Below are 24,400 nucleotides of genomic sequence, written 5' to 3' on the forward strand. Positions count from 1 at the left end.
AGAGAGTTTACCGCCCGGAGGAGCGACCAGAGTTATCCTCCACCCACCACGGTCTGGGGAGCTCGCGGTCGTCCATTTCCCCGTCAACGTCCTCACAGATCCCAGACTTGGTTCTCGGAGATGGTTCTCCTCCTGGACTCCTCCCCATGGGAGATGCCGGTCAGGAAGGACCTTTTGACACAACTTCAGGGCAGGATTTGGCACCCTCACCCGGAGATTTGGAAGTTGTGGGTATGGCCCATCAAGGGCCAACGACACTAAACGCTGGTCTTTCTGCGGACGTTCAGGAGATCATTGCTAATGCGAGAGCCCCCTCCACAAGGAAGCTCTATTCCTCCAAGTAGAGGGTCTTTGAGTCGTGGTGCTCGACTCATGCAGCAGATCCAGTTAACTGCCCGGTTGGTTCCGTTCTGGAGTTCCTGCAGGAGAAGTTTGCTCCTGGAGCAGCGGCCACCACCCTTCGGGTCTATGTCGCAGCTATAGCTGCCGGTAGGGAGTCGGACGAAATCCCTCTAGGCAAGCATAGACTGGTTTCATCTTTCATGCGAGGGGTTAGGCGCCTGAGACCGGCACGCTCCCCTGGTATTCCCTCTTGGGACCTCTCCGTGGTCCTTGAAGGGCTAACTTTGGCTCCATTTGAGCCTTTGGAGTCAGCTCCTGAGGGAATTCTGACTCTCAAAGTTGCTCTTTTGTTAGCTTTGTCTTCTTTGAAACGAGTGGGCGATCTACAGGCTCTCTCTGTTAACGGGACCTGTATGGATTTTGCCCCTGGCCTAGTCAAGGTTACCTTAAGACCTAGGCCGGGTTATGTGCCCAAAGTTTTGTCCACGTCATTTCGCTCTCAGGTTATTACTCTTCACTCCTTTCACCCCCCTCCGTTTGACTCGGAGGAAGACGAGAAATTTCATTTGCTCTGCCCAGTTCGAGCGTTGAAGTGTTATGTTGACCGTTCAGACGGCTGGAGGAAATCTAACCAGCTGTTGGTGTGCTTCGGTGCTGGCCGCCGCGGGCTTGCCGCTTCGAAGCAAAGGGTTTCCCATTGGGTGACAGAGGCCATTTCCTTAGCTTATGAGGTGTGTGGTTTACCTTCACATCTTGATATTAGAGCGCATTCTACCAGAGGTGTGGCTTCCTCTCAAGCACTTTTTAGAGGGGCTCTTTTGGAAGATATTTGTGTGGCGGCAGGTTGGTCCTCTCCGCACACTTTTGTGAGATTCTATAGTTTGGATCTCGACATGGCTCCGGGTTCGCATGTCCTGTCTGCTTAACCAAGTCATGCAGGTTATCTGGTGTTCTTTGAGCCAGATACGGCAGCGCTTTAGCTTGGCGTGTTTGGTATATCGTTCCCATTACGTCATTAAAGTGACGCAGCGTCGAGTGAACCTATGAAAGAGAACGTCTCAGGTTACTTGCGTAACCTATGTTCTCTGAGTAGGGAACGAGACGCTGCGTACGCTGCCAAGCTCCTCGCGCTGCCGACAGGCCTTCCTTTTCGGCAGAGAAATGTGAGGAGCAGATGGCGCGCGCGCTAATATAGGTGACTACGTCAGGTGGGGCGACGTGCGCGCCATCAGCCAATCAATTGGCGTGATTCTATAAGGGCTTCAGACAATCGGCACACCCAGAGGGCGTCCCATTACGTCATTAAAGTGACGCAGCGTCTCCTTCCCTACTCAGAGAACATAGGTTACGCAAGTAACCTGAGACGTTTGTTCAGGTGTATGGTTAAAGAAATCGATGTTTTCAATAAATTTCTTTTTTCTACATGAAAATGTCAAATGTTTAAATTTGTCCGTTGTGGTACAATGTTGCCTCGAGGCAACAAACTTTTAAAAAATAAAATAAAAAAATATGACAATTTTTATTGTTATAGTGTCCTATTTTAAGCAGGAAAAACATCATATCTAGCAATCATATTGCGTACCATAGAGGGTTAAGGCCTTAATTTGTGTAAGGGCGAGTTCAGAGCCATTCTTTAGAGTTCATTTGAGCTTCTATAATGCTGTATAACATACCAATGCACAAATCTGATGGAACGAACACACAGAAATCAGATCAGCAACACAATTTGAGAACATTTGACACATGGTGTTCAATGAGAACAGAAACTTGACTGGAGCCGGATGATGAGCCAATTGTCTTCTGTAGATCTGCTTTAAAGCCATCAGGTAAAAGAACAGCTCTAATGATATATTTCCCTCTCAACACTGAAGCTTATTGAAACATTTAAGGAAACAGAAACTTGTATATTCGGTGGTCTAATCATCACCAGGGTCAGCAAACGTGATGTTATTTACTATGTTTAGTATTTGTTATTGCATAAAGTAGCACATTTACCCCAGTTTTAATACTGCAGGTCCACAACGAAAAGAAGAGAACATGGAGAAATAACTAGATGTTTCTGCTTTTTTTTTTTTTTTTTTTTTTTTTTTTAACATGTTAGTGGTTTCTGTTACTAAAATGGGTAATGCTATTCTCTGCAGAATCGTGTAGTTTTTCACCAGGCGTTCTGCTGTTAAACAATGTGGGCTAATGGCTTCAGCAAAAGCTCACAGTCTGTCTTTAAAGGTGTGTGAGTTATCATTAAAAGTCAATTCTACTGTAGAAAAGTTATGGATTTTTACTTCTGAAACTCGACTGTTGCAATCTGAGGTTGTGTGGTCAGTTACTGGGGTGTTTTGGTTGGTTTCTGTGGTGTTGGCTAGTATGTGTTTTTTTTTTTTTACTGGATCAAGTTGAAAGAGTGATAGTTCTCAACTAGATGAGTAGAGTTCGCAAGCAAACTGTAGGTTGGCTTGAAAAAGCCCAGCCAGTAAGTTTGAAGTAGTTTTGAAAGCTTGAGGTTTTTACTTTGAAATGGGTTAAATTTTAGTTTTAGTAGTTTAAAAGCCAGCCAGCTGTGTAGCTAGTTAATAGCATGTTTTTGTATGTTGCTAGCATAACGTGTCATAAGCATGGATTAGCATGTTGCTTGTGTTATGGAGGCCAGCTAGTAGTCGCTGTGCGAGTAAACCTCACTCCTCTGATCTACAGAGACGTGCTAGTGACTGACGCTAGGGGTTGCAGTCTTTAGCCTCCTTGTTAGAGCGTCTGATTCTCACGCCGGAGACCCGGGTTCAAGGCCCACACTGAGCGGGGTGAGTAGGACCTGAGGTGAGAGGGTTACACTTGCATGTTTTAGCATGAATGAACATGTTTGCTAGCATTATTTAACATGTCACCAGCATGTTATCACAAATAGGCATGTTGCTATCATAATTTAGCATGTTTTACCATTGAATTAGCATGTTGCTAGCATTTTGTTGACCGTTAACATGTTGCATGGCATTGCTACTATAAATTAGCACGTTTTAGTATGAATTGACATGTTTTAGCATGAATGAACATGTTTGCTAGCATTATTTAACATGTCACCAGCATTTTATCACAAATTAGCATGTTGCTATCATAATTTAGCATTTTTTACCATTGAATTAGCATGTTGCTAGCATTTTGTTGACAGTTAACATGTTGCATGGCATTGCTACTATAAATTAGCACGTTTTAGTATGAATTGACATGTTTTAGCATGAATGAACATGTTTGCTAGCATTATTTAACATGTCACCAGCATGTTATCACAAATTAGCATGTTTTAGCATTGAATTAGCATGTTGTTAGCATTTTGTTAACATGTTGCTAGCATTGTTACTATAAATTAGCATGTTTTGGTATGAATTGACATGTTTTAGTAAGAATTAGCATGTTGCTAGCATTTTTTAACATGTTAGCATGAATTAGCATTTTTGCTAGCATGAATTACCATGTTTTTAACATGTTGATGTTAACATTAATTAACTTATTTTAACATGAATAAGCTTGAGTTGGCGCGTGGTTAACACAAATTAGCATGTTGTTAGCATTTTTTGCATGTTGCTAGCATGAATTTCCATGTTTTTAACATGATTTAACGTTCTGATAACATTGTTAACATTAATTAACTTGTTTTTACCCTGAATTAGCATGTTTTACCCTGAATTAGCACTTTGCTAGCATGAATCCGCATGTTTTTGCATGATTTAACATGACTAAGCATGTTTTGCTAGAATGATTTAACAATTTGGTAGCATGTTTTAACACATTGTTAGCATTAATTAGCATGTTTAAAACAATGTTCCCTCTAATTTCTTTTCTCGCTGAGCCAAACTTCTCTATTGGGCGGGCATTTTGGTCACCTGAGCAAAAACATTCTTTACCTGTATGTAAACACACAAAAAAAGTGGTTTCATCATGCAGTTATAACTTAACTTTAATGTGCCATTTCTATTTTATTTAACCATTGATGTAACCATGATATAGGCTATAAAAAAAAATAAAAAAAATAAAAAGTTAATTCAGAAGTCACTAAATTAAGCACATTTTACAGTGCTGTTAACTGTGGTCTTCTTTACCAAGAAATACTATTAAAATCTCCCCCAGGACTGTTAAATTCTTTATAATATAATATAATATAATATAATATATAATATAATATAATATAATATAATAATTACACTCAGATGGTTCTTAATGTGTGTTTCTACAGTCATTTATTGGCGACAGGCAGCATTAAACAATCTATATTAAATGTTTGTTTATTGCTTATGAATTTCCAAGATTTTCTATATCAGGGGTTTTCAAACGTTTTAATGGCAAGGATCCTTAAACAATCCCTTTGTGAGGTCAATTCTTTAATAGGCTTACACAATAATGCAATTATAATAGCCTATGATATAATATAAAAACTAATGGAAGTATTTCAACTGATAGTATATTATATCAGTTTAAATGCTTCAATTGGTTAAATATATATCTAAAAAAAATAATCTAAGTAATTAAATAGATCTAATATCTAAATATGTTCAAGGGAACATGTGAACTCTTTTATAGTTATCTAAACATCACTGAAACCCAAACCACACATCTATTTAAACGGATGTGTGTTACTGAGGTGTTTAGAGTTTGCACGCTACACTTGTGGTGTGTGTGTAACTGTAAATGTCTGTGTCCATCATCTGTTATTTCCAGCACTTAATCAAGCCACTCTTTTTTAAAACATGATGAGGTTTTATTCCACGTCTTTGCGTTTCTCGTTGACTCTCATTTTGAGCTATTTGGACCGCAAACACGACTCACTGCTGCTCACACGTAACATCATTGTCTTTCTATGAAACCTGTAAACCGCATCCACAGGTTCTAACACGATAGCGATGCTAACTCTATAGCGGTAGAACAGAGCACTGCAATTATTTCTCACTTAAACTACACTCAAATGTATTTCTCCCCACATTTCACTTCTTATTTAACTTGTTTTAACATGAATTGGCATTTGCTAGCACAAATTAGCATGTTTTAGCATTTTGTTAACATGTATTAGTATGTTTTATCATTATTTAGCATTTTGCTAGCATGAATTGGCATGTTCTTGCATTATTTAACATGACTAAGCATGTTGTTAGCATTAATTAAGATTTAGGTAGCGTGTTTTAACACATTGTTAGCATTAATTAGCATGTTTCTAGCTTGTTTTAACATCTTGTTAGTATTATTTAACATTTTGTTAACATAATTTGACATTTTCGCTAACATGAATTACCATGCTTTTAACATGATTTAACATGTTGATAACATTAACATTAATTAACTTGTTTTAACCTGAATTAGCATGTTTTAACATGAATTAGCATGTTTTGCTATCATTAGTATGTTTTAACTTAAATTAGCATTTTGGTAACACAAATTAGCATGTTTTACCATTATTTAACATTTTGCTAGCATGAATTAGCATGTTTTTTTCAGGATTTAACATGACTAAGCATGTTGCTAGCAAGAATTAACATTTTGGTAGCATGTTTTAACACTTTGATAGCATTAATTATCATGTTGCTAGCATTTTGTTAACAGTTAACATGTTGCTAGCATTTTGTTACTATGAATTAGCATGTTTTAGTATGAATTGACATGTTTTAGTAAGAATTAGCATTTTGCTAGCATGTTTTAACATGTTAGCATGAATTAGCATTTTGCTAGCATGAATGACCATATTTTTAACATGATTTAACATTGTTAACATTAATTAACTTGTTTTAACATGAATTAGCCCTGATTTGCACTTTGCTAGCACAAATTAGCATTTTTTAGCATTTTGCTAACATTTATTAGCACGTTTAACACAAATTAGCATGTTGTTTGCATGATTTAACATGACTAAGCATGTTGTTAGCATTAATTAACATTTTGGTAGCATGTTTTAACATCTTGTAAGTATTATTTAACATTTTGTTAACACAATTTAGCATTTTTCTTGCATGAATTACCATATTTTTAACATGATTTAACACGTTGATAACATTGTTAACATTAATGAAATTTTTTTAGCATTAATTAGCACTTTGTTGGCACAAATTAGCATGTTTTGCTAGCATTAGTATGTTTTAACATAAATTAGCATTTTGCTAACAAAGTAGCATGTTTTACCATTATTTATAATTTTGATTGGATTAATTAGCATTTTGGTAGCATGTTTTAACACCTTGTTAGCATTAAATAGCATTTTGCTAACATAATTTAGCATGTTGCTTGCATGAATTAACATGTTTTACCATTAATTAGCACTTTGCTATCACAAATTGGCATGTTTTGTTAGCATGAATTAGCATTGTTTAACATAAATTAGCATTTTGTCATCACAAATTATCATGTTTTTATCATTTTGCTAGCATGAATTAGCATTTTTTTCAGGATTTAACATGACTAAGCATGTTTGCTAGCATGAATTAACATTTTGGTAGCATGTTTTAACACCTTGTTAGCATTTAATAGCATGTTTTAACATATTGTTAGCATTGTTTAGCATTTTGCTAACATAATTTATTATGTTGCTTGCATGAAATAACATGTTTTACCATTAATTAGCACTTTGCTATCACAAATTAGCATGTTTTCTTAGCATGAATTAGCATTGTTTAACATAAATTAGCATTTTGCCATCACAAATTATCATGTTTTTATTATCATTTTGCTAGCATGAATTAACATTTTTTTTCAGGATTTAACATGACTAAGCATGTTTGCTAGCATGAATTAACATTTTGGTAGCATGTTTTAACACCTTGTTAGCATTTAATAGCAGGTTTTAACATATTGTTAGCATTGTTTAGCATTTTGCTAACATAATTTAGCATGTTGCTTGCATGAATTAACATGTTTTACCATTAATTAGCACTTTGCTATCACAAATTAGCATGTTTTGTTAGCATGTTTTAAAGGGGTCATATAATGCCATTTTTGTACAAGTTAATATGATTCTTTAGTGTCTAAATGAAAAGTTTGTAATATACTTTAATTAAAAATTCTCATTAGTATTGTAAGAAAACACTCAATTTACCTGCTCAAAACCAGCTCAGTTTTCAGCAACTCATTTCAGTGTATGTGACTTTAAATGATAATGAGCTTTGCTGACCCCGCCCCCTCTGCTCTGTGGGGCGTTCGACTCTACAACACCACAACACACGTGGAGTGTTGCCTTGACAACAGTTGAGGGTATATTTTCGAGAAATAATGGCAACGGGAGTCTCTGAGGACACATCTGAGCAACCTTATCATTTTGAACCGGAGTCGGACCAGGAACAGATGACGAACGTTTCTGAATGGTTGGTTAACGTCATGTCACTTTGATCTATCTTTGCACTGGCAGAGTAGCGTAGTTGCTATGTGTTTACTGATGTGTTAGTTCATTGACAGATTGATGTTATAAGATTTTTTTTTGACATTACTTCTTAATCAGTAACAAACACCGTTATAAACCATGTACAAAAGTAAGCTTAGTGTAGTGTTACCACGTTAACTTTATCACCCGCGTACAGTTTGTAATAACCATAACGCGTTGTTCATTATAAACGTGGGATTATGAATTATATTGAGAACGTAGTACACAGAAAGCATGCCGTAATGTAACTTACCCTGTAAACTTTAACCTCATTCATCGTGAAGCGTGCAAGCGATTTGCAAAGATTAATATAAAGGTTAATAAAACTTTACACTCACATCTTCCTGAGGTGCAGCAGGAACACATCCTTTTTTCAAGAGCAGCTTATTAGCAAAACCTGCTTTATACGCTCGTTTATAAAGCCGTCTGCTGAGAAATGATTGCGCAAACATTGACGTTGATCGGGGGGAATATTCCCTTCTAAAACAAAACTCAGCAGCCACTGGGTTTTCAGCGGTTCGGATTTAGGAACCTCAAAATGACTGCTGTGTTCATTATTACACCCAACAACACAACACCACAATCGCTTCGACGCCATTCTGCTCCAGCGCATCAACAATGGCGGACTGATGACAGCTCGCTCAGGGCGGGTCTGTGTTGAAACGCTGCTGTCAATCAACAATCGTGGGAGGGGCTTACACCGTGTAACGGCACACGGTCAGACGGCTCGATTTGAGACAGGGGAAAACATATACAGAGATTTAAAAAAAAAAACACTGGATGGATTTTTATCATTTATAGGATGGTTGTGTACAGGCACTGCCAACACACATTTCCGTATAATCAACTTGTAAAAGTGCATGTACCATTATATGACCCCTTTAACATAAATTAGCATTTTGCCATCACAAATTATCATGTTTTTATTATTATTTGTCATTTTGCTAGCATGAATTAGCATTTTTTTCAGGATTTAACATGACTAAGCATGTTTGCTAGCATGAATTAACATTTTAGTAGCATGTTTTAACACCTTGTTAGCATTAAATAGCATTTTGCTAACATAATTTAACATGTTGCTTGCATGAATTAACATGTTTTTTACCATTAATAAGCACTTTGCTATCACAAATTAGCATGTTTTGTTAGCATGAATTAGCATTTTGCCATCACAAATTATCATGTTTTTATTATTATTTATCATTTTGCTAGCATGAATTAAAAAATTTTTTTTCAGGATTTAACATGACTAAGCATGTTGTTGGCATGAATTAACATATTGGTAGCATGTCATTGTTAGTACATCTTGTTAGTATTATTTAACATTTTGTTAACACAATTTAGCATTTTTTTCTTGCATAAATTACCATGTTTTTAACATGATTTAACACGTTGATAATATTGTTAGCATTAATGAACTTGTTTTAACCTGAATTAGCATGTTTTAGCATTAATTGGCACTTTGCTGGCACAAATTAGCATGTTTTGCTAGCATTAGTATGTTAACATAAATTAGCATTTTGCTAACACAAATTAGCATGTTTTACCATTATTTATAATTTTGTTAGCATTAATTAGCATGTTTTAGCATTAATTAGCACTTTGCTAACACAAATTAGCATGTTTTTACCATTATTTAACATTTTGCTAGCATGAATTAGCATGTTTTTTCAGGATTTATCATGTTGCTAGCATGAATTAACATTTTGGTAGCATGTTTTAACACCTTGTTAGCATTAAATAGCATTTTGCTAACATAATTTAACATGTTGCTTGCATGAATTAACATGTTTTTTACCATTAATTAGCACTTTGCTATGACAAATTAGCATGTTTTGTTAGCATGAATTAGCATTTTGCCATCACAAATTATCATGTTTTTATTATTATTCCTCATTTTGCTAGCATGAATTAAAAAAAAAATTCAGGAATTAACATGTTGCTAGCATGAATTAACATTTTGGTAGCATGTTTTAACAGCTGGTTAGCATTAATTAGCATGTTTTAACATCTTGTTACCATTATTTAGCATTTTGCTATCACAATTTAGCATTTTGCTTGCAAAAATTTGCAAGTTAGCATGATTTAACATGTTTTGACATGTTAGCATGTTACTATCATATTGTTAGCATAAATGAGCATGAGTTGGCTTTATTTTGCATGTTGCTAGCATGAGTTAACACACTGCTACCATGTCCTAAGCTAGTTGCTGGGCTTTGTTAGTGATGGATTTGTAGTGGATGAAGATTAAATCCTGTATTAGAGTTTTGACCCCCTCAATGGAAGCGTATGGGACTCTTTAGAGCAAAACCGTAAGTCGGATCAGTCTGAAAAGAGATTGCAACCTGAGGAAAAACAGTCCGAAGCTCTGAGCCGAGTTTGCATATTAAAAGATCTAGGAGGAGCTAAGTGAAGGATGCGCTGAGGGAAACACTGAGTTCTCCTGTAAAGAAGAGGCGTAATAAAGATGTAAAAAGCCCTCAATGACCAGTTCATCTCCACATATGGTGCTTCACGTCCATTCTGCGGCTAATGAAGGACTTCTTCTTAGCAGGTAGGCTCATTAGCCGGCTGTGGCAGATGGTGGAGCGGTAGGAAGAGGATGGTGTTCTGTACTACATCTGTGAGGAAACTGCTGGACGTTACTGGACAGCTGTAGAGGTGGATCACTGTGACCGGTCCAAACTAATCCCATGACAACTTGATGGAGAAGTTCACTATGATGCACATGCACTGAAACCCAATGCTTACACACGTTTTATTTTACCGTGCTTTTTAAAAACGGCTGCAAACAAGAAATGAACCCCAATTTGCACACTCTATACTTGTGTGATGTGCCGAATGGGACAGATGCATCCCTAATGATGTTGAAAATGCATTAAATGGGCGAAAGCATGCACAGCTTAGGTTGCAGTGATTTCCATGAGGACGCATTTTAATGCATGTAATGACTTTCTAGTGACAGTTTATGGAGGGTGTTTCTCTATCATAGACGAGATTTGCTGACTCTGGTGATAACCTGGAATTATTGCAATAGCCAGAGCCATTTATTTATTATTAGACAGGGGTTTCCACATACTATTGGCCATTAAGAGGAGAATTTGAACTAGTTGACTTGTAATGTTTGTATCCATGCATTCTTTATTATTTAGGCTAATATTGCTTATATCCCGTTATCTCAAATACACACTATATTGCCAAAAGTTTTGGGACGTTCATGTGCATGTAAAGGCAGGCGTCCCAAAACCTTTGGCAATACAGTGTGTATTTTTGAGATCACAACATTCTTCATCCGTAGGTTTAAATAAGGCCGACCCTTTGCAGCTCAGCTTCAGCTCTTCTGGGAAGGCACGAGGTTTAGGAGTGTGTTTATGGGGAATCTTCTAGAAGCGCATTTGTGAGGTCAGACACTGATGTTGAGGTCAGGACTCCAGTTCCTCCACACCAAACTCGCTCCTCATGTCTTTATGGAGACGCTTTGTGCACTGGTCAGTCATGCTGGGACAGGAAGGGGCCGTCCCCAAACTGGTCCCACAAAATTGGGAGCATGAAATTGTCCAAAATGTCTTGGTGAAGCATTAAGAGTTCCTTTCACTGGAACTAACCCCTGAAAAATAATCCCCCCTCCACCAAACTTTACACTTGGCACAATGCAGCCAGGCAAGTCCCGTTCTCCTGGTAACCGCCAAACCCAGACTCGTCCATGGGATTGTCAGACAGAGAAGCGTGATTGGTCACTCAGAGAACACGTCTCCACTGCTCTAGAGTCCAGTGGCGGCGCACTTTACCCCACGGCATCCCACGCTTTGGTGATGTAAGGCTTGGATGAGCGGCTCGGCCATGGAAACCCATTCCCTGAAGCTCTAACACTGTTCTTGAGCTCATCTGAAGGCCACAGAACTCTGGAGCTCTTGACTCTGCAGAAAGTTGGCACTTCTGTGACCCTCAGCATGCGCTGACCCCGCTCTGTGATTTCACTTCGTGGCTGAGTTGCTGTTGTTCCCAATCGCTTCCACTTTGTTATAATCCCACTAGGGCTGTCAAATAAAAATTCGAATTTCGAATATTCGTCGAATTTACAAAAAAAATGCACATTCGAATGCAAAAACCATGCATTCAAATTTTTGGTAGAGGCGCGAGACATGATGTTGACGTAACTGACACGGTTTGTTTATCCAGTACAGCGGTGCGGCTGTGTTGTTAATTTGAAAAAAGGCGGGAAAAAAGAGTGAGAACTCGTCAGTACAGTCAGACACAGAGCAGAAGGCAATCAGGGCTTTGGATCATGAGATGGATATAAATGCTACCCGCTGACGAAAATCCTCTCAGTTGGTGGCAAAATCATGCTGTATAACGTTATATGTATCCACATATTGCGCAGCTGTCAAATAAATACTTGATCATAGGCTAACGTTACCTCAGCAATAAACGCTCCGCACTCGCTGCAGGTCAAGTTGACTGTTTGGTGTTTTTTACGAACAATATGTAGATGTTTAGTAAGTGGAAATGGATTGTTTCTTAATGTCCACATTACGCTGTCTGTTGAAGCGTGTTATCTCAGGTTACTGATGCACTTGCAGTTTTGTGCACTTTTGTTACCTAATTTTCCTTACATGCTCATTAAAGCTACACTGTGTGATATTTTCCCCCATCTAGTGGTGAAAAGGTATATGACCATCCAGTGAATATTAGTTTCTCTTCCTCTCAATTCCGATTTCGTTTTAACTCCTATGGTGGCTGATTTAGTCCAAGATTAACATGGCTTCCAGTTCGACCTCGTCCACATTCGACACGGTGCCATCGAGTGTTGAAACGCCAAAGGCGAAGCTTGAATTCACGGGTATGTCCCTCTTTGGCTAATGTACTTTCAAGATGGAGGGGCAACATGGCGACCCGCATTCAAACCCTCACCCGTATGTGTTTTCAATGACATATTATAAACTTACGAGAATACTTTATTACTTGAAAGAAGTAAATATACATTAATGAGCACATATATTTGAAAGAAGTGTTTTTAGCTAAGAATAAACTAAAAAAGTTACACAGTGTAGCTTTTTAATGAAATTATATATTTTATTTATAGAAAAGTTAATGCACTTTTAAAATTGAATGTCATTTCATTTCAATAGAAGATGCGATGCTTGATTTGGTTTACATTTGTTTGTTGAGCTCGCTTACACCATTTTGTGGGCATAAGAGACAATACAGCACTTTTTCCCTCTAACATTAAATATTGCCTTTTAGAATTCAAATATAATTCGAATTTTGCTAATATAGAAGAGAGAATTTCGAATTTAGCTTTTCAGCAATTTTGACAGCCCTAAATCCCACTAACAGTTGAGCGTGGAATATTTAGTATAATATTTGGTCTTATTGCACATGTGTCCACCGATCACGGCCCCACGCTTGAGTTCTCTGAGCTCCTGAGAGCGGCCCATTCTCTCACTAATGTGTGTAGAAGCGAACACACACACACACACACACACACACTCCTGAGAGCGGCCCATTCTCTCACTAATGTGTGTAGAAGCGAACACACACACACACACCTGAGAGCGGCCCATTCTCTCACTAATGTGTGTAGAAGCGAACAAACACACACACACGCTCCTGAGAGCGGCCCATTCTCTCACTAATGTGTGTAGAAGCGAACACACACACACGCTCCTGAGAGCGGCCCATTCTCTCACTAATGTGTGTAGAAGCGAACACACACACACACACACACACGCTCCTGAGAGCGGCCCATTCTCTCACTAATGTGTGTAGAAGCGAACACACACACACGCTCCTGAGAGCAACCCATTCTCTCACTAATGTGTGTAGAAGCGAACACACACACACACACACACACACACACACACGCTCCTGAGAGCGGCCCATTCTCTCACTAATGTGTGTAGAAGCGAACACACACACACACACACACACACACACACTCCTGAGAGCGGCCCATTCTCTCACTGATGTGTGTAGAAGCGAACACACACACACACACGCTCCTGAGAGTGGCCCAATCTCTCACTGATGTGTGTAGAAGCGAACACACACACACACACACACACACGCTCCTGAGAGCGGCCCATTCTCTCACTGATGTGTGTAGAAGCGAACACACACACACACACACACACGCTCCTGAGAGCGGCCCATTCTCTCACTGATGTGTGTAGAAGCGAACACACACACACACACACACACACACACACACACACCTCTGAGAGCGGCCCATTCTCTCACTGATGTGTGTAGAAGCGAACACACACACACACACACCTGAGAGCGGCCCATTCTCTCACTGATGTGTGTAGAAGCGAACACACACACACACACACCTCTGAGAGCGGCCCATTCTCTCACTGATGTGTGTAGAAGCGAACACACACACACACACACACACACACACACACCTCTGAGAGCGGCCCATTCTCTCACTGATGTGTGTAGAAGCGAACACACACACACACACACACCTGAGAGCGGCCCATTCTCTCACTAATGTGTGTAGAAGCGAACACACACACACACACACACGCGCTCCTGAGAGCGGCCCATTCTCTCACTGATGTGTGTAGAAGCGAACACACACACACACACACACACACCTCTGAGAGCGGCCCATTCTCTCACTGATGTGTGTAGAAGCGAACACACACACACACACACACACCTGAGAGCGGCCCATTCTCTCACTGATGTGTGTAGAAGCGAACACACACACACACACACACCTGAGAGCGGCCCATTCTCTCACTGATGTGTGTAGAAGCGAACACACACACACACACACACTCCTGAGAGCGGCCCATTCTCTCACTAATGTGTGTAGAAGCGAACACACACACACACACACACCTGAGAGCGGCCCATTCTCTCACTGATGTGTGTAGAAGCGAACACACACACACACACACACCTGAGAGCGGCCCATTCTCTCACTGATGTGTGTAGAAGCGAACACACACACACACACACACACACTCCTGAGAGCGGCCCATTCTCTCACTGATGTGTGTAGAAGCGAACACACACACACACACACACCTGAGAGCGGCCCATTCTCTCACTGATGTGTGTAGAAGCGAACACACACAAACACACACACACTCCTGAGAGCGGCCCATTCTCTCACTGATGTGTGTAGAAGCGAACACACACACACACACACACCTGAGAGCGGCCCATTCTCTCACTGATGTGTGTAGAAGCGAACACACACACACACACACACACCTGAGAGCGGCCCATTCTCTCACTAATGTGTGTAGAAGCGTCTGATTTATACACCTGTGGCCATGAAGGGATTGAACACCTGAACTCAGGGATTTGAAGGGGCGGCCCAATACTTTTGGCAATATAGTGTATTTCAGTGGTGTTTGAAAGTTTGTGAACCTTTTGCAGAATCTGTGAAAATGTGAGTAATTTGAACAAAATAAGAGAGATCATACAAAATGCATGTTATTTTTTATTTAGTACTGTCCTGAATAAGATATTTTACACAAAATATGATTACTCACTCACTCACTCACTTTGACACACACACACACACACACAGTCACTCAAACACACAGTCACGCTCACACGCGCTCACACACACTCACTCACACACATACACACAGGCACACGCTCACACACACACGCGCGCACACTCTCACTTTGACATGCATGCACACACACACACACACACACTCTCACTTTGACATGCACGCACACGCTCACACACACACGCTCACACACATGGGCGTGGTAGTGGGGGGAAAAGTGGACCTGACTACCCAGGGCCCCGTCTAGGGAGAGGGCCCTTTGAAAAGTCTGGAATATATTTTAACATGGAACATGGGGGCCCATCCGGACTGCCTATGCATAGGGCCCAGGATTTTGTGCTACACCCCTGCTCACACACACACACACACACAGACTCACTCACACACGCGCGCGCACACTCTCACTTTGACATGCACGCACACACACACACACACACACACACACACTCACACACACATACAGTCACACGCTCACACACGCGCGCGCACACTCTCACTTTGACATGCACGCACGCACACACACACACACACTCTCTCTCTCACTTTGACATGCATGCACACTCACTCACTTTGACATGCACGCACACACACACACACACACACACACACACTCACACACACATACAGTCACACGCTCACACACGCGCGCGCACACTCTCACTTTGACATGCACGCACGCACACACACACACACACACTCTCTCTCTCACTTTGACATGCATGCACACTCTCACTTTGACATGCATACACACACACACACACGCATACACACACACACGCGCGCTCAAACACACTCACTCACACACACACACAGTCACACACACACACACACACACACACTCACACACATACACACAGTCACACGCTCACATACAGTCACACACACACGCGCGCACACACTCTCACTTTGACATGCACGCACACGCTCTCTCACGCTCTCTCACACACACACACACACACACACACACACACACACACACACACACACACACACACACACACACACACACACACACTCACTCACTCACTCTCACTTTGACATGTTTTGCGATACGATAATGATTGACAGATGAACAAATAACCCTTCCACAAAAGCCTGATGATTATGATTTCATTTTCCAAAAAATGATGTATGGATAATCAAGTAAACCGAAGCTGCTGTAGTCCAGTGTAAATATTACTAACAATATCAGTTATTCTTTCATTTATTTGATAAAAATCAGGAACTATTGCACAGCAATAAGTGTTAAAATCGGGAAACGACATTATTCATTTTTACATTTTTCTTTCTCCATAATGTAGAATTCCCTGACATACTGCAGTTATAATCATCATGAATTTTCTATTTATTAATAATGGTTTATTAATAACCAAACCTGTGACTGAACACAGATGAGATTTCTCAGTGTTTTTTGTCCATATCGGCTCTAATGGAAGTCAATGAGCTCTAATGTTGAACGGTTGCCAAATTTCTTCAAAATATCTTTTGTGATCCACAGAAGAAAGAAAGACATGCATGTTTGGAACAACATGATGGCGAGTAAACGATGAGAGAAAGTCGCTTTGATTGGTGTCATTTACAAACCAAGCCAAGCTTTTTATTCAGAAACCATTTTAAATGAATACATTCGAGTCTGTGAAAATGTCTTCAGTGGTATTTGTTCAACTTCTCCCTCAGTGCTGATGTTTTTTTTTCTTCCCCATGACCCAGTGTTCTCCATCCATCTGTTAGTGGTAGTTTTGGCAGTGCCCTATCAGCACGAGTGCCAAATCAAAAGCACCTGTAAGACTCTTCTACTCTTTGCCAAACCATAAACAAACACGCCACACCAACTGCCAGTTTTGTCTTTCAAAGAAAAATAAGACTTGCACCCAATGCAGGCGCAGCTTCAGAAGCCCTAGGCCCTGGTGCAGAGATGATTCCCACTCGAAAGCGTCCGCGGCCTGAAGTCGCCTTCACTCGGGGGCGTGAGGAGGTGAAGTTCAGGGATGTGACGGTGTACCTGGTGGAGAGGAGGATGGGGAAAAGCCGGAGGAATTTCCTCTCCAATCTGGCCAGATCGAAGGGGTTCTGCGTGGACGACGCTCTCAGGTACGGAAAAACACGACCGGGTCCTAATTCACATGATATACGGCCTAAATACTGTTTGATGGTAGAATTACAGTATCCCCAAATCGTAGTATGTTAAAATTAGTATTCCAAAGATACCCGGATGGTTTATTTGAATCCGAAGTGTGGATCCGCACACAGTCTAGAACTACAAATACGAATAGAACGTGTTTAAAAACTACAAACATGGGGGATGTGCAAAACTATGGAAGCCACAATATATACTACAATATAAATATAAAAAAGGTAATTGCAACTTTTTTTTCTCAGAATTGTGTGATCTAAAAGTCGGAGTTGTGAGATACACTGTGAACCCTAATGCTCAAAATAATTAATTGGTTGGAGTAGGGTAAACTTAAATTGAGCAAATTAGTTCAATCAAATTAACTTTTATGGGTATTTAGAACTTTCTTTCACAAAATTTAAACAAACTTAAATATAACTGAAACTGGGCTGGGATTTCCCAGCATGCTTTGTCATGACACTTGAAAGGGAGAGTAAATGCTAAAATAAATGGGATATTTAGTAGTGTTTAATGCTCATCATTTAGAATAGTTTCTGTTTTGTGGTGTTTTTTGGGGTATCATGGTGACGAGTGGAGCTTGGTTTGAGAACAGCTATGTTAAATGTTCTATATTGCTGTCCTCATTCAGCAATGGCTGCACTATACTATGGCTATATCAAAGCATTGTGATAATTAGCAAGTTAGCATTTATTTAATTAGCTAGTTAAAGCATTTGCAGAGTAAAGTCGGAATTGTTAGTTATATTGTCGCAATCGTGAGTTATAAAGTTGGAATTGTGAGTTTTATGTAGACGGAATTGTGAGTTATATAGTCGGAATTGTGAGTTATATTGTCGGAATTGTGATATAAAGTCAAAATTGTTAGTTATATAGTCGGAGTTGCGAGATATAAAGTCGGAGTTGTGAGTTATAAAGTCAAAATTGTTAGTTATATAGTCGGAGTTGCGAGATATAAAGTCGGAGTTGTGAGTTATAAAGTTAGAATTGTTAGTTATATAGTCGGAGTTGTGTGATATATAGTCGGAATTGTGAGTTATATAGTCGGAATTGTGAGTTATATAGTCGGAATTGTGAGTTATATAGTCGGAATTGTGAGTTATAAAGTCAAAATTGTTAGTTATATAGTCGGAGTTGCGAGATATAAAGTTGGAGTTGTGAGTTATATAGTTGGAATTGTGAGTTATAAAGTCTGAATTGTTAGTTATATAGTCAGAGTTGTGAGTTATAAAGTCAAAATTGTTAGTTATAAAGTCGGAGTTGCGAGATATAAAGTCGGAGTTGTGAGTTATAAAGTTGGAATTGTCAGTTTTATATAGTCGGAATTGTGAGTTATATAGTCGGAATTGTGATATAAAGTCTGAATTGTGAGTTATATAGTCTGAATTGTGAGTTATATAGTCTGAATTGTGAGTTATATAGTCGGAATTGTGAGTTATATAGTCGGAATTGTGAGTTATATAGTCGGAATTGTGATATAAAGTCTGAATTGTGAGTTTAAAAGTCAAAATTGTTAGTTATAAAGTCGGAGTTGCGAGATATAAAGTCGGAGTTGTGAGTTATAAAGTTGGAATTGTCAGTTTTATATAGTCGGAATTGTGAGTTATATTGTCGGAATTGTGAGTTATATAGTCGGAATTGTGAGTTTTATATAGTCGGAATTGTGAGTTTTATATAGTCGGAATTGTGAGTTTTATAGTTGGAATTGTGTGATATAAAGTCTGAATTGTGAGATATAAAGTTAGAATTGTTAGTTATATAGTCGGAGTTGTGTGATATAAAGTCAAAATTGTGAGTTATATAGTTGGATTTGTGAGTTATGTATATATATCGGAATATATAAGTCGGAATTGTGTAATATAAAGTCGGAGTTGTGAGATATAAAGTCAAAATTGTGAGTTATATAGTTGGATTCGTGAGTTATATATATATATATATATCGGAATATATAAGTCGGAATTGTGTGATATAAAGTCGGAGTTGTGTGATATAAAGTCAAAATTGTGAGATATAAAGTCGGAATTGTGAGTTATATAGTCGTAATTGTGTAATATATAGTCGGAATTGAGTTATAAAGTCTGTATTATCCACATTATATTCAGCATTGTGAGCTTTTATAGACACATTTGGTCATCAAATTTTAAATGCATTATTATGCAAACATGAGGAGAATCTTCTCATGAAAGCCCGGCGACTGCAGATCATCATGCTGCTACATTTCTCTCTTAAATTGAATGTTTTTTTTTTCTTCACAAAATGTACTTTTAGGGCACAGTATAAGCAGGCAAATTGAGACGCAGCAACTGTGACCTAATTCATCCTTCAGAGTCCAGCCTCACTGCTCAGTTGAGCCTTAAACTAACAGCTCATTGTTCTCATGAACAGAACCTGGAATGTTCAGTTTATGAATAAATCAGAATTCTGTCACACTTGAGTTTCTGATGCGAACCCAAGAGCTGTGTTTGTTTGGAGGCTGTGGAAGCAGTTGTCCAAGGAAACATCCAAGTACACTTGGAAAAGGTTGTATGGAATTCAAATCACGCCAATGTCATTTTGAGCTAGTATTCTTTGCCGTGGAAAATAAAAAATATTTGCAAAGTATCTCGTGCAATGCACATAAGACACGTTTCGTTTGTGTTGGTGCAAATCCAAAAGTGACAAATGCATTAAAAGCGTCTCACTGTGACATACCATGATTGTGCAACTGAAGTCAATGAACCGTGACCCACGTGTTTGGCACTTTCTGTGTGTTTCTGTTTGTTTGATCCTTTAAATCCCACTCAGAGGCAGATCCCAGAGATATTTTCCGTATTTAAGGACAGTGAGTGACGTACATCTCCCTGGCAAACAGTTAAAAGATCAATTTTTTCACAGTGTAATATTTTAATTTGCATACAATTGTATGCAAATCACAGCGATAATGAGTAGGGCAGCTGGTGTCTCTGTGAGGTTCTGTAGAAAATGATGTTATAATAATAGCACAGAAACCGTCTATTAAAACCTCATTGTGCAGCTCGGCAACTGTTGATTTAACAGAATTAATCAGTCACTCAAAGAAAGAAGCAGAAATTACAACTATGGACAAAAGTTTGGAATATTTAACTTATTTTTAAATGTTTTTGAAAGAAATTACTCACCAATGCGGCATTTATTTGATCAAATTTGTGAGATATTATTCCAATGTAAAACAGCTGTTTTCTATGTGAATATACACAGATCAGGCATAACATTATGACCTAATATTGTGTTGGTTCCCCTTTTGCTGACCCATCGAGGCATGGACTCCACTAGACCCCTGAAGGTGCTCTGTGTATTCTGACACCTTTCTATCAGAACCAGCATTAACTTCTTGAGCAGTTTGAGCTCCAGTAGCTCGTCTGTTTGATCCAGCCTTCGCTCCCCACGGGCTTCAATGAGCCTCGGCCGCCCATGACCCTGTGGCCGGTTCTCCACTGGTCCTTCATGACCCTGTGGCCGGTTCTCCACTGGTCCTCCATGACCCTGTGGCCGGTTCTCCACTGGTCCTCCATGACCCTGTGGCCGGTTCTCCACTGGTCCTTCATGACCCTGTGGCCGGTTCTCCACTGGTCCTTCATGACCCTGTGGCCGGTTCTCCACTGGTCCTTCATGACCCTGTGGCCGGTTCTCCACTGGTCCTCCATGACCCTGTGGCCGGTTCTCCACTGGTCCTTCATGACCCTGTGGCCGGTTCTCCACTGGTCCTTCATGACCCTGTGGCCGGTTCTCCACTGGTCCTCCATGACCCTGTGGCCGGTTCTCCACTGGTCCTTCATGACCCTGTGGCCGGTTCTCCACTGGTCCTTCATGACCCTGTGGCCGGTTCTCCACTGGTCCTCCATGACCCTGTGGCCGGTTCTCCACTGGTCCTTCATGACCCTGTGGCCGGTTCTCCACTGGTCCTTCATGACCCTGTGGCCGGTTCTCCACTGGTCCTTCATGACCCTGTGGCCGGTTCTCCACTGGTCCTTCATGACCCTGTGGCCGGTTCTCCACTGGTCCTCCATGACCCTGTGGCCGGTTCTCCACTGGTCCTTCATGACCCTGTGGCCGGTTCTCCACTGGTCCTTCCTTGGAGCACTTTTGATAGAGACTGACCACTGCAGACCGGGAACACCCCACAAGAGCTGCAGTTTTGGAGATCCCTTGTCAAACTCGCTCATCCTTACGCTTGCCCTTTTTTCCTGCTTCTAACACATCAACTCTGAGGACAAAATGTTAATATATCCCACCCACTAACAGGTGATGAGATCATCAGTGTTATTCACTTATGCTCATAATGTTATGCCTGATCGGTGTATAGTAAAGTGTAATTTATTCCTGTGATCAAAACTGAAGCACCATTATGTCATATGATCCTTCACAAATCCTTCTAATATGATGGTTTGCTGCTCCCACTGTAAAAACTTTTTAGTTAACTTTACTTAATGTCTTAACTCAATTGTAAAAATCTAGTAATCTGCACTATTCACATACTATACCTTGTTTACTCAGAAAACCCAAGATTAATTGATTTGAGTGCCATTTTGTTAAGCCAAATCAAAAAGGTCACCATTATGGGGATGAGTGTTCCCTTTGGTTGGGCTCTTGGAACATTTATATTATTGTTATTCTCTTGCTATTGATGCAGCGATGCAACAATTCATCACTGTCATTTTGTTTCAAATGAAGAGAAGTAATATAAAAAAGGTTGCATTAACTATAGTTTATGATTTAGTCAGAAATTGGGTCACCATTTAAAAGCAACGTGTGTAATACTTCCCTTCAGGTCGTAGAGTGATCGTTTACAATTTTAGTGCTAACACTTACGTCATAAACACCTTGTGAAACTTTTAATTGGGTTGATATAATCCCTCTATATTTGTGACAATATCTTGCTGTTGATCATGCTCGAGACACACACACACACACACACACACACACACACACACACACACACACACACACACACACACACACACACACACACACACACACACACACACACACACGTTGGCTTTTCATTTTTTATGGGGACTTTCCATAGGCGTAATGGTTTTTATACTGTATAAACTGTATATTCTATCCCCCTACACTGCCCCTTCCCCTAAACCTGCCCAACACACACACACACACACACACACACACACACACACACACACACACACACACACACACGTTGGGTTTTCATTTTTTATGGGGACTTTCCATAGGCGTAATGGTTTTTATACTGTATAAACTGTATATTCTATCCCCCTACACTGCCCCTTCCCCTAAACCTGCCCAACACACACACACACACACACACACACACACACACACACACACACACACACACACACACACACACGTTGGGTTTTCATTTTTTATGGGGACTTTCCATAGGCGTAATGGTTTTTATACTGTATAAACTGTATATTCTATCCCCCTACACTGCCCCTTCCCCTAAACCTGCCCAACACACACACACACACACACACACACACACACACACACACACACACACACACACACACACACACACACACACACACACTTCAACATTAAGCAAAACACAACAATGGGAACAACGCTAGTAAGTCGAGAGTAAATCTAAAGTAAATTATCAAGTACTCTCAGTTCTTTTTTAGTTACTAGAAGTCTTGTGTAAGTGAATTATACCAAGCATTGTTTTCACTTTACTTGTTTTTTTTTAAGGCATTCTTTTTTTTAAGTAAGTCTAACTAATTGAATTTTGCAGTGCAAGAAACATTTATGATTATTATCAATGTTGAAATATTTGTGTGGAAATCATGATGCCAATTGAAATTAGTACTTTTATTCAATAAGGACGCATCAAAAGTGACAGTAAAGACATTTATAATGTTCAAAAAATATACTATTTCAAACTAAACTAAACTAAAATATATCACGGTTTCCACACAAATATGACTGATAATAATCATAAATGTTTATTGATCATCAAATCCTCATATGAGAATGATTAGTAAAGGATCATGTGACACTGGAGTAATGATGATAAATTCAGAGGAATTAATTACACGTTATTATATATTCACATAGAAAACAGCTATTTTAAATTATATTACACAATTTTTACTGTATTTTTGATCAAATAAACGCAGGCTAGGTGAGCAGAAGAGACATTTATTCCACACTTTTGACCATGCATTGTGAATTCAAAAGGCGTAAATGTGCAACATCAAAGTGTGCATTATAATAAACCTGACGCGTGAAGTGTGGTCTGTTATTCTTCTCTTCATGGCTGTTTGGTCAGAAGCGATCCAGGGCTGTTGGTGCCAGTTTGTGCAGGTGGAGGAGCACCAGTGGGAGTTGTTCGGGTAGATGGGCGTAACAGCAGCCAGCAGTTTGCCGTAGCGTATCGTGCCATACCCAGCTGAGCGATGGCACCATTCCCAGAAATGCAGCTTGAGCTCGAGCGGCCTACGGCTGCACTGCTGTCTGCAGCCAACCACAGGAAACAGATCGTGAGGAGCCCAAAACTGACATTTTATAAGCCAGTGATATCAGTAAGAGTCTGATAATACAATGCCCTATAAAAAATCCCCGGGTATTACACAGAAAGCAGAAGCAGAGACGGCAGAGAGACATTGCACAAGACCGGAGATTAACTGCTAAAACATTTATAGCGCACATCTTATTTTATATTGATATCCAAGAAGCTGTTTAATAAATCAAGCCGTGATTTGCTTCCAGTGGAGTTTGATGTAAGAGGAAAATGTTCTTGCTCCGACGTTGCTCAAGGAGCTTCTCATAAAAGTCCTTTGAAAGAATAAAAACACAAAAATGAGCAGTGTTGGGGGTATGTTTCTAGCATGATTTAGCATGTTTTAACATGCTGCTGACATTAAGCAACATGTTGCTACCTTGTTTTAACACATTGTTAGTACGATTTAACATGTTTCTAGCATGTTTTCGCAAGAATAATCATGTTGCTAACATTGTTAGCATTAATTAGCATGTTGCTAGCATGTTTTAACAT

At 39.7% G+C, this 24,400-nt stretch overlaps 1 protein-coding gene across 1 annotated transcript in view; it reads left to right on the top strand.

Annotated features, from left to right (window-relative positions):
* Positions 1-17,185: 17,185 nt before the first annotated feature.
* dntt (deoxynucleotidyltransferase, terminal) overlaps positions 17,186-24,400 on the top strand; it is a gene marked incomplete at both ends in the record, with an annotated part of 247,276 nt that continues 240,061 nt past the window's right edge. The window contains one exon of the mRNA XM_079843630.1: positions 17,186-17,361. Coding sequence (XP_079699756.1) covers positions 17,186-17,361 — 176 coding nt within the window. The remainder of the gene's footprint in view (positions 17,362-24,400) is intronic.

The sequence above is a fragment of the Gobio gobio genome, assembly GCF_949357685.1.
Source record: "Gobio gobio genome assembly, chromosome: 18".
Classification (NCBI taxonomy): Eukaryota; Metazoa; Chordata; class Actinopteri; order Cypriniformes; family Gobionidae; genus Gobio; species Gobio gobio.